This window comes from Denticeps clupeoides, chromosome 2 (genome assembly GCF_900700375.1).
Source record: "Denticeps clupeoides chromosome 2, fDenClu1.1, whole genome shotgun sequence".
In the NCBI taxonomy this organism is placed as follows: domain Eukaryota; kingdom Metazoa; phylum Chordata; class Actinopteri; order Clupeiformes; family Denticipitidae; genus Denticeps; species Denticeps clupeoides.
The window spans coordinates 31,042,931-31,054,549 of NC_041708.1; the positions used below are offsets into that span (position 1 = coordinate 31,042,931).

The 11,619-nt window shown below is 42.1% G+C and overlaps 1 protein-coding gene across 1 annotated transcript; it reads right to left on the reverse strand.

Moving 5' to 3' along the window:
• Positions 1-88: 88 nt before the first annotated feature.
• On the reverse strand, positions 89-8,108 carry tecrl2a (trans-2,3-enoyl-CoA reductase-like 2a). The gene is made up of 13 exons (XM_028958550.1): positions 8,042-8,108; positions 4,491-4,541; positions 4,297-4,348; positions 3,709-3,753; positions 3,167-3,270; positions 2,095-2,210; positions 1,803-1,908; positions 1,543-1,615; positions 1,398-1,441; positions 1,253-1,310; positions 1,069-1,157; positions 937-982; positions 89-682 (listed from the first exon to the last, which is right to left on the reverse strand). The coding sequence occupies exons 1-13, from the start codon at positions 8,063-8,065 to the stop codon at positions 555-557; spliced, it is 936 nt and encodes a 311-aa protein (XP_028814383.1). The 5' UTR covers positions 8,066-8,108; the 3' UTR covers positions 89-554.
• Between the last annotated feature and the right edge of the window lie 3,511 nt (positions 8,109-11,619).

An 11,619-nucleotide genomic window follows, 5' to 3' on the forward strand; every position in this document is an offset into this window, starting at 1 on the left:
CCAAAATTAGTCTGCTTTCATATTAGCATTTATAAATGGCTCCTGAGCTTCATTTGATGAAAGCAACTTAATATTCTCCACCAGCAGCTGTATGTGCCTATATTCATCTAAGGAGCACTTTGATGTGCAGAGGCGATGACATTTCAAGTTCATCAACATGGCTGCGCTGGATGATGGAATAATTAGCCAGTGCCTGTTTCTGAATAATGGTTGCAGCCTCAGCTTAGAGTTCATTACAGTAGATCTAAAACAAAATGTTAAAAATGCTAAACAATTTTTTTGTTGCTGCATTAGACAACTTCAGTTTAAATTTCCCTAAAAATATATTTACAGCAAACATCTTGTTAAAAAGGTGCTCAGTGGTGTTTTAATGAGAACATAATGTGTCCTTTCAATACTGTCCCCCTTAAAAAAAATTCCTTATGTTTAATTCCACATTACAGTTATTACAATCCACCAGACCCATAGTTACCACATTGGGTCACACTGATTGTCTTTAATTAGGTAAACAAAGTTGCCCTCATTCAGGTTAAGAAGGCTACCTAGCTAAACATTCAGAGGACGAAAGGTAGGATGGGCATGCGTAGTTTTGGGTAGTCCTTAAATTCTCTGGTGTAGGACATGTGCTTGCTCCGTGCCCAGATGGTCATCTGGACGAAGGCCACAAAGGTGAATAGGGCAACTGTGGAAGGGTTAAGGTAATAAATAAATGCTAGCAATCCTTAAAAATTGCAAAATATACACAATATACAATTATTCATCACCTTTGTAAAATGATAAATATTATAAAAACAGGCTGTGTTATATAAAAATGTATCTAATATACAGTAAATGGCTGCAATTTATTACGGCATTCAGCATTCAAATAATCTAAATGTATTACTATTTTATGAAATATGATTATCAGACACTTATTCTGTGTAAGTGTGTGCCTACCTGGAACACATTGTGTCATGATGGAGAAACTCACCCATGCTCCTATCTGAAGGAGGAAAAGTGGAAGAGTGGATTTTTTAAACTCATGCACAGTTGCCTTACAATAAAGGGCAATTATTTAAACTGTCTTACCTCATAGGTGTAATTGGGGCAAGACACGAGGCAGAAAAGCCAGGTAAAGGGGTTTTTGGTTGGGTAAGGGAATTGTCTACACTTTGATCCTGTTCGCAAGAAGAGTGCATGTTACAATCCTATCTCACTATGCTTTCACTATGCTTTTCATCAAATTCATATGCTGAATTTGGCTGAATTTTACCGTCTCCTCTGCAGTTGTTCAAGGTCAAGTGGATGGAAAAATTTCCTGCTTCACACAGCTGAAATTACAGCATCAAAAACAGGTTATTAATATAATGCTATTTCCTTTCAAATAATATAATTCACATGCGGTCATGGATGCGTACCGTGAATACAATAAGCGCATAGTTGACTTGCATGTCCCCATAGGCTGTGGAGAGGCATGTGCAATGCATTACTTAACAGTGTTCCTGACCCCCCTATCAACCCACAAAGAGGAAAAGATCTGTTGCCCAGGAGGATATCACTTACATGGGGGTGTGTAGAGTGGATGGTTGATGTAGTAAGCCAGCCAGGCTGCAAAACCCCAGTAATAAACACAATTCTGAGGAAAAAAAATAATTTGCCATTCTTTTCTTTGTTTTCTTTATCGTCTTCAGTGACAATGAAAGGTTGAATGTTTTTGCTATATCTAACGTGAGTCTTCCTTTCACTGTGCTGAACAGGTAATGAAGTACTGTTAATGAATATGTTTGGCAGAATGAAAAGCCCAGCTTTAGTACAGTACATACCCGCGCTATAGTCCTCAGAGGCAGGGTGCCATGAGAGAAACGATGCACAAATATAGTTTCAATTAACCTTTTGATGTAATGGAACGAGTGACAGGCACATGCCAGGCTGCTGAGAGACAAAGAAAGAAAGGCAAAGGCAGGTAGGTAAAAGGATGGATTATAACTGTGTGGATAGAAATATGAAAACAGACTGTTACAGGTACACATGGACTGATACAGAATGCACAAACGTATCAACACTGTCATGCATATGTAGCTTTGGGAGTCTAGTCTGTAAGATATCTGCACTCACCTGACAACTCGATATGGACTGGCTGTGAGGGCATACTTGTGTGTGTAGACGTAAGGCACCCGGAAGTAGAAGAGGAGGTAAATCAGGAGAGGGCCAATGTACTCCGCCATGAAAACCTGACATGGATGGAATGGAACTGTGAGCTTCACTTTAGACCGAACCTACTCCAAATAGGGTGGTAGTAGCCTAGTGGGTAACACTCGCCTATGAACCAGAAGACCCGGGTTCGAATCCCACTTACTACCATTGTGTCCCTGAGCAAGACACTTAACCCTAAGTTGCTCCAGGGAGACTGTCCCTGTAACTACTGATTGTAAGTCGCTCTGGATAAGGGCATCTGATAAATGCTATAAATGTAATGTAAAAAAAAATTAATACCAGATGTCATTGTAACAATGATCGGGAGTTGACATCTATTCCTATCAAAGGAACAAGTTAAAATTGGTCCTAGAATAGAAAGTGGCTCCATTGAGTATGTCATTGTGAGGGTAGAAATTTTTGATATCTGCTTTTGATTGGAAAGAAGGTTTGACTAAACAATTGGTACCTCCAGAAGAGCACTTCTAGGAGCCTAAGCATTTTCTTCAACATGCATTGTGCTATCTGCAAAGACTGCCACATTTTCCGTAATCTGTGGTGGCCAACAAGTTACAACAGGCAAAAACGCTTTTACCAATCATGAAACAAAAGTAAATACAGTCAAAACTAGAAGGGTAGGTACAGTAAACAAGTTATGTCAGTCAAGGGAGAACGGATGTGGGTTTTCTGGGAATCGAGGGTGACCAGACTCAAGCTTGTGAAAGTGAAAAGTTAAAGTGAAGTTATTGTCATTCTGAAACAGTACAGCACAGCATGCGGCGGGCATACGACTAGGCCTAGTGTGTAAAGACATGGACCCGTTATCAGAAGGTTATCAAGGGTGATGGATTAAAAGCTGAATATTTGTTTTCACTTTTGTAAAATGTAAATGTGTTTTTGCATGTTTGTTTTTCAAAATGTTCATTTTATGAATGTTAATTTGATTTGCACTGTCATAGCATCAAGTAGTCTACCAAATTCAATTGGTCTTTACCATTGTCCAACTCAGCTGTGGGCCGAGGTCTCTGAAGTACAAAGTTGCTGTAGTGCCAACAGGGAGGCTTTGCAGTATCTCATAGTCTTTCAGTGCTTTCCCCTCTGTAAGCAATGGGGGAAAAAAAACAAAGAATGAAAACCCTTGGACCGGATAATATACACAGGCAAGGTGTCTTATATGATCTTTTAACTGTACCAGTCAAACTAAGCAAAAGTTGTAGGAAGAGGTTGGGCAAATCCAATTGTTACTTAGAATGTCAAGGTGACCTCTCTTCAATCAAGCGGAAAAATAATTAAAGGTTCAATTTTAGCCATCTCAGGGGCATTTCAACCCACTTACAAAGACGACCCTCTAAACCTGGCAATCACAACCACACGGCAAATCTCTGAGGGCACAAGAGGCTTCATTTAGAACAGAAATGTCAATCTACAAGCCCCCAGGGTCAGCCACCATTCCATAATCTACAGGGCAACTGTTATTATTGCAAGACAGGTATACATGTAATGATTTAATGCAAGAGAAGAGGAAAGGTGACTTACTGGGGTCGAGTTTAAGAGCCTGTCGAGCTGGATACCACTTAGGATCTGAGTGAGAGGTTGGGTGGGAGACAGAAACGCCAATTGAGAGTCAGTCAGCCAGAAATGGTGAGTTACTGTTGTAGAGTTACTAGAAAAAATTCTATAAGCTTGCTTCAGGGCCAACGGCTATATTGTAGAGGATTCATGTCATATGAAGGAGACTTGAAATACAAACATATCTCAAAGTATTATTTTACTGCCATAAACGTTCGTTAATTCAAGAATAGCATCATATCCCAAGATTACTGATGCAGTTTCACAAACAGCATGACCTGAGAATTTTTCGAACAAAATATATGGCCCCGTAATCAGAAGGTTGCCGGTTCGAATTCCGATCCGCCGAGGTGCCACTGAGCAAAGCACCGTCCCCACACACTGCTCCCTGGGCGCCTGTCATGGCTGCCCACTGTTCACTCAGGGTGATGGGTTAAATGCAGAGGACAAATTTCACTGTGTGCACCGTGTGCTGTGCTGCTGTTTTTCACAAGTGACAATCACTCCACTTTATTATTAAATGGAGATTTATGCATCTTTTTCATCTATACGTACATGACTTGTGAAAAAGACCCTTGATATCTCCAATGGTCGAGTGAGGCTCTACCTGGAAATAAATGCAAATAAGCATTAATGGTATTTAATGATAAAAAACTAGCTAATTCTGCATGCAGGAACCCATTAGACCTCTTGACCCTCTACATTCTTCCTGTCTGTCAGGCATGACAAGCCAACGCTGTGCTCATTACCTTGTCCAGGAAACAGAGCTGCTCTTTGGTCTTGGGATTCAGAATCTCCACCTGCAAGTGCAAAAAGTAGTCTACTGTGAATACGAACGAGAGAGTGGGGGGGGGGGGGGGGGGGGGGGGGGGGTGGAACAGCAATAAAATAAGAGAATTAGAGTATGAGAGAAAACCGCTGGTGTACTTTGGCACCGATACTGCCCAGAGGCCAGGGTTCCCTCTTTAATACCATCATTATAAATCAGGATAATTTAGAGTGAGCCTCTGCTCTGATCCCACTGCGTCGGCACATGTCTCTGCTTTCATTAAAGCCGGCCTCCCTATCCTCCCCACTGCGAGAGTGAGCCTCGGCCGGCCTGATGATATGGCACCAGGGCTTCAGGGGAATGAAAGCACAACCCACGGTTTTCAACAGCCAAATCAAACTAATCTCCAGTCTCCAGTGTTCTACAGTGGTCCTCAAAAGCCATATCAGCATTTAGTAACTTCCCAAAGGCTCCTGAGCAAGTTGTGCTTCTCTAAGTCACTGAAATGTGTCAAGAAGTATTTAGAAGCCTACCTTTTCAGATCTTCCTCAGCTTTCGACCTCTTTGTATTAAAGCCTGAATCAGGACAGGCGAGTGATCATGATGCATCCACATTTGTGCCGGATTCGATTGGTTCCGAATTCCGATATCCCAAGAGGTCAATTCCTAATCTCGTCTGAGAACGTATTCATCTGGCACATCATCTAATCAGCAAATTGGTGCCCTCTAGATTAGGTCAAGTGCCCTGTTTTCCCCTCCTGTGGATGTGCACTGCAGATCTTTTTTAATCTTAATTAGGCCATGCCAGCTTTGATCTACAGCATGTGCACAGGGGGGCCAGAGATGGCAGCAATTTGCCCTAAAAGCCCTCGTTGCTGTGGAGCTCAGCAGAGCTGTCACCCTTTAAATTGCTCTTTTACTGGATAGTGTAATAACCATCTAATGGATACCTGAGGATTTGCTGAATGCACAGCTACAAGATGAATAAATAACTAGAAGAAGAAAAAAAAAAAAATGAGTTTATTCTACCTCCACTTGGCCTATGGACCCCGAAACTCATAGCTGAACTTAAGCACCTAAAAAAAAACTGCTGCCTGTCCATAAAAGCAGCTAGTTGTCCTGGATATTTATTCTTTTTTCTGGTCACATTCTTTCCATTAAGCTGAGGGCATGTTGGTTTCAGGCTGTGAGGAATGGAGGGTCAGTAGCTCCGGGTCAGTGTTAAAGCGGCATGTTCGCCTTGTCATTTTGTCCTTGTAAATCTAATTATCAGAGATGTAGCCCTGGGTCTCTGGGGGCAGAGGTGACCTGCTGATGATGTACACTCACGCACTCACACCTTCTTCAACACAAAGTATGCAAACATCCCCTGCATAAGAAATGGAGGACCAGCTGAAATAAACATAAGCTGCTGGCAGTTGGTGACTCTTGACGCTCCACCAGGCTTGAGGGATGCCATATTGTCCCTTGCAATGGTCTCAGTCATAAATCATTATTAGCAGCCTGACCAGGTTAGCCAGGAGAGCCTGTCTTGTATCGTGAAGATCGGTTCACAGATAAAAGGAGGGACTATAAATCAGACTATCTAATCAATAAAAGCACTCAGCTGATTTCCAAGCCCTCTGTATTGACAGCACACCTTAAATCTGCAGACGGTTTCACCGCTGGTGCTGTAAATGCAGACGTTATGATGAAGGATAGGCAGGACCCTCTTCTCTTACAGGACCCAGAGCCCTGGGACTGACAGCTGGGACTAGGGCAGGGGTGGGCCACATTGACTTTTAAAATTTGTCAGACAGGCCGGGCCAGCAGCAGATGCACATATTTCAGACATACACATAAAAAAGGCGTTACAGTGTTAATATTTACATTCACTTTTAGTGGGAACTGTCTTGCTTATCAGCCTTCACTTCAAAGAAAGGCTTGATAAACTAAGAAAGAAAAGGAAATTAGCAGGTTGGATGTAAATAGTTCAATGTTGTTAAGATGTGTGAGAAGTGATTGTCATTGTGTGATACACAGCAGCACAGCACACGGTGCACACAGTGAAATGCGTCCTCTGCATTTAACCCATCACCCTTAGTGAGCAGTGGGCAGCCATGACAGGTGCTCGGGGAGCAGTGTGTGGGGATGGTGCTTTGCTCAGTGGCACCTCGGCATATTGGGATTCGAACCGGCAACTTTCTGATTATGGGGCCACTTCCTTAAATGCTAGGCCACCACTGCCCCTTAACACAGTTTAGTGTAGGTGGGTGGTTAGGCACCGTCTCTATTTTGGAGTGCCAGAGAGTGAGACAAGCCGCGTTCTCACTAGTCAAAATGGGGGCATGTTGTACTGTTTACTCGGGCTGTCAGCTTCGTGGGGCACATTAGCTCCTGGCAGAAATGGACCTGGAAGTCATCGGAGTTGGAAACAATGTCAGGCTGGTCTGGAATCTTGGTCATGGACAAAAGAATTGGTCGATAACATCAATGGCCAACGTTAAGCAAAAGGGCAATCCAAAAAGGCGAGGTCGGGACAAAGAAGGTCAACTTAAGGCTTGTTCAGTCGAGGAACGGCTTACAACAAACGTGAGAATTATCAACAAATGAAACAACTTGAATTACCACCTTATTCTAAATGGTTGAGATTCTAGAAGCTTTAAAGACTAAATTTTGTGAATAAATTTCTCTTTGAAATCTTTTGAAAGTTATATGGTGTACAGCTTACATGCTTCCATTAGTAAGGCTGGGTAAAAAAAAAAGAAATGCTAATGCTTTCTCACAATTTTGACAAACCAGTTTTTATGAATAAACAGTTTAAAGAGAACATGTAAATCTGAGCATGTAAGAGACTTTCAAAGCTGCTGCTGTTGAATAAGAATTTGTGGACAGGTGCTGCTAAGTCAATGCATGCAAATCAGTAGGGTTTCCTCTGAATATCTGGCTGCCACTCAGCACATGCCAACGAGGCCCATAAATTGTCCTCAGACGACAGGCCAGTTTTAGGAGTGCTACATTACATATTTGCTTGTTTATGACATATGGCACTAAGAAGGAGAGAAACGCATGCACTGGCGGCAGCCAACTATAAACCAGTGGCACATGCAGCTTTTCAACATTTGCTTGCAGTGAAATGAAAACAGATCGTTTGAATGTTTGTCAAAAATTCTTCAAGGCAAAGACATGGCTGTTGGACTTGGCTGTTGGTTCAGATCGTCCTATATGAATTAGTCTAATTAGAGCACTTATCACTCCCTAATGAAAATAATGATCTCATGAGTGATGTGGCCCACTATCATTTAAATAGCGCGATATCTTTCTTTCCAATGATGAATTAATCGAATAGGCCTGACAGGATATCAAGACAAATAATGGGCTTTAAACATTTACCTGAATTTACTTTACTTGAATTTACTTTCATGATGTTAATGTAGTAAACGCGATGGCACTATAATCAGAATTGTAAATGCATTAGATATGTAGGAATCAGGCAGTAGGAATCACTTTTTACTAAGCATTTGCTGTATTTATGGGATATGTTGGTCTTACCTCAAAAAAGATGGTTCTGCTCATGTTGGAGTTCCTCTGGTACTTCTGCTCTCACTGGAAGTTCTCCTGGTCTAGGTAGTCCTACAGAGCAGTCCACTAATGATAGCATCGTCTCTCTCTACCCCCCTCTCTCTCTCTTTCTCTCTCTCTCTTTACATCCAGCCGTCACACAGACACTCTCCTCCCCCACCCTCCACTAAAGCTCATTTTCCTTTTCTCTCCTAGCCTCACCCTCTCAGAGGTCCAGCAATCTGATGGCCAACCTAGCTTCAGCAATGAGTGTTGAAGTGAGAGTAGATATAGACAACTTGCGGCATGCACACATAGTTTCCACTCAGCTGACTCCCTTTTTTTTTTGTAATAAGTCCTCATATATAGTAATAATAATAAAATATAGAATGATAATAATAATTAGGACATTAAGATTTTACTTCCCTAAGAGCGTTGTATCATTGCAAATGACATTGGCCTTTACTTTAATGATTTTAAAATGCTGAACATCTGAGATCTTCACAGGGCCAACATTTTACACATGGGCTAAAATATATACATACCTCCACTTAAAATTTTAAATAGGTGCTACTGTCACTAGGTGAACATATATATTTCTGATTGATCAGTAATTTGGCCCTCTGTGGGTTTTAGAAAAATAGAATATCTTGTGCTTGTTTTTTAGCATTAAAGATTTACTGTGAACAGTGATTTAACTCTGTGAAAAGGACAGTTCAAAGAAACCATTGAAACATGAAATTGAAGTGATTATCATTGTGAAACACTGCAGCACAGGACACGGTCCACACAATGAAATGTGTCCTCTGCTTTTAACCATCACACCTGGTGATCAGTGGGCAGCCATGACAGGCGCCCGGGGAGCAGTGTGTGGGTACGGTGCTTTGCTCAGTGGCTCCTTGGTGGATCCGAACCTGCAACCTTCCGATAACTGCTCCATCCATATTCATGCTGACCACATAAGGCTATGAGACGTATGCACAGATGGAAAGAGATCGTAAACAAAACAGAAAAAGCAGGGTGCAGGTACCATTCTTATCCTGACTGAAAATGAGTTTTAATGTGATCTTTTAATGTGAGGTTTACATTAACAGGGCCGTGACTGCTTTCTTCCTCAAATAAAGGAGGGCAACAATAAAAACAACAATACATTTTTTTTACAAAATACAGTAGATGCACTCTTACACTCTTCATCTCTCAACCCATACACTAGTGCCAGCCCAGGCCCTGAGCACTTCACTTGTAATTGTTCCTCCTCTCCACCTCAGCACTCAGTGATGTCAGGGTCCTGGCATCACTCCACTTCTGTCACCGCTCGACCCCAACACAAGCCTCAGAGTGCCCATCAAGCTTTCGGGTTTCTCTGAACGAGTGGGCGGGCTGGCTCGATCCTCCATGCTGTTTAATAAGTGTCTTGTTAGCAGCTGAGTCTGTCTTTTCAAAAGGAAACTGTCAAGGAAGTGTGTGTTAAATGCACGCCCCACTGAACTCTAGTGGAAATGGATGTGGGAAGTTGGGCTCAGAGTGGGCGTGACTTATGCCTTTAGTTGAGCAGGCTGTGGTTCTTTTTATTTTTGTATGTTCCTGCCATGTCTGTAGCGTACATCTCACTTCATTTCGTGATGGTGAATTGTCCTCTTTCTGGATTACGCCTTGAATCGATTCTGCAGTTTCTTTCTGGTCAAAACGTGGGCGGCAGAGCTTTGAGGAGTGGACTTCTGCTTGTGAGATCTGCTTCTCCCTGAGGTCCTTTGACTGTGGAGAGCCATTGTGAGAGGAGTGCTACTTGGACCCACCTCATTGATTCAGCACGCAGCAGCAGGATGGGGGCTGCTGTCCAAAAAAACCTCCCTGTTCTCTGGAGAGAATGCAGCGAGCCAGAGATGCTGTGCAAGTGTAATAAACCCATCACCTGATGGGACTCGAGGGACCTCTAGAGGGTTTTATTATATGTGCATCTCAATAGGATCAGAAGGTGCCACGAACAATTAGCACTGACAGTTTTGGAGTTCAATTATATACCTTCTGAAGATCAGTACCACAGTACTAGGTGTTTCTTAGTAAATCATACATTTCGTGAGAAATATATGCTTTCATCTGTCATGTTTTAGGTTTTAATGAAAGAAATACTACAAAGAAATTCTTCCAAAAATGTCTATAAATGGCATTGCATTGGAACAGTCAATTCCATGTAAATCAGCAATCCCTGCATTGCAATTGAGCCTTCCTCCCTCTAGAAGATGCTAATTATAGCTGAGAGGACTGGAGTCTTTCAATTCAATCCAATCTGGAAGCCTGAAGGACCTCAAATGGTTTCGCTCTCCTAATTATCAGTGTTTGAATGTCAATAGCACCAGGGACAGGCAAGAATCAATGGCTACTTCAGATGTCAGCAGCTGATTTCGGTGTCTTTGGAAAGTGGAGGAGGTTGTGCGGATTTGCATACTTGTTTTTGATGTTACAATGACCATATCATTCGGAAGGAAGCTTTTAAGAATCTGGACAGCGGAGAGATCTGCCTCAAGGTCAGATGATCCTTTATTGACTTTCCTATCAGTTTAAATCTTCCTGGGTCTGCAATCTTGGAGACCCCCTGGCCTTCCTGGCAACCCCTATAAATATCCATGCGCTGGCAGTGAACAGTTGAGGAAAGAGGGAATACAGATGAATAGGCCCCTAGCTATTGGCCCCAGGCAATCTGGCCACTTTGGTGCAAATGAATCGGATGTCTTCTGTCGAAGTGTCTTCTTCTGTGCACCTCTCAGAGGGGTCTGTGCTTATCTCACAAAGCAAAGGGTTCGCACTCTGATGGCTGAAATCTAGAGGGCTTTTTTTCATACCATGCCTGATTTGGTTGTGAAGAAAAACTTTAAACCGCCATGGCATTGGCTGAGGTCTTGTAAGCCAGAATGTATGAATGCAGCCTTAGAAAACCCAGTGTTTGAGGCTGCAGATGCCCCAGGCTGCAGATGCCCCAATGAATGCCACTTAGAAGGCTCAAGGAATAGATATCCTAGAATCATATCAATTGATAAAAGCCTGCCTTATGCTATTAGAATTTGAAGCACAGTGTATGCCTATGTCTTTGTGGCTTTCAACTGACAAACCTAAATGATGTTTTTGTCCACTAGGGGGCACTGCATTCTCATTCACATCTCCGGTAGCGTGGAGGGACTCTGAAAGGTCTGATTGGGTGCCTCATGGTTTAAGGATAAGTTTAAATTTAGTTCATTTGAAATTCTGTAAAGAAAATGAAATAAATTCCTAAACAAGTTGTGCACTGACTTTTAATGATATTAATACATTCTTGTATACATATTACAAATCCATTTAGATTTTGGTAAGATTTTGATTAAGGAAAATGTCGAAAATGTTCCAGCATAGCACCCATAGCAGGGGCTGTTGTTACGACATCATACAGCATGCATTGGGAAAGAAGTAGGATGTCAACCCCACTCATGGCACAGCTGCATAGTTGCATGCATTCATGTTATTTGAAGACACAGGACAATGAAATATTATGTGAGGTTATGTAATAAGCAAGCAAAAAGCAAATAAAACAAAAAGTT

Bases quoted from the DNA above. Each gene is read 5' to 3' on its own strand.
- tecrl2a (XM_028958550.1), bottom strand. From the start codon at position 8,065: ATGAGCAGAACCATCTTTTTTGAG. The intron at 1,158-1,252 runs GTAAAATTCAGC...TCTTGCGAACAG, and splicing joins GAACAACTGCAGAGGAGACG to GATCAAAGTGTAGACAATTC. The intron at 683-936 runs GTAGGCACACAC...ACCCTTCCACAG, and splicing joins CATGACACAATGTGTTCCAG to TTGCCCTATTCACCTTTGTG.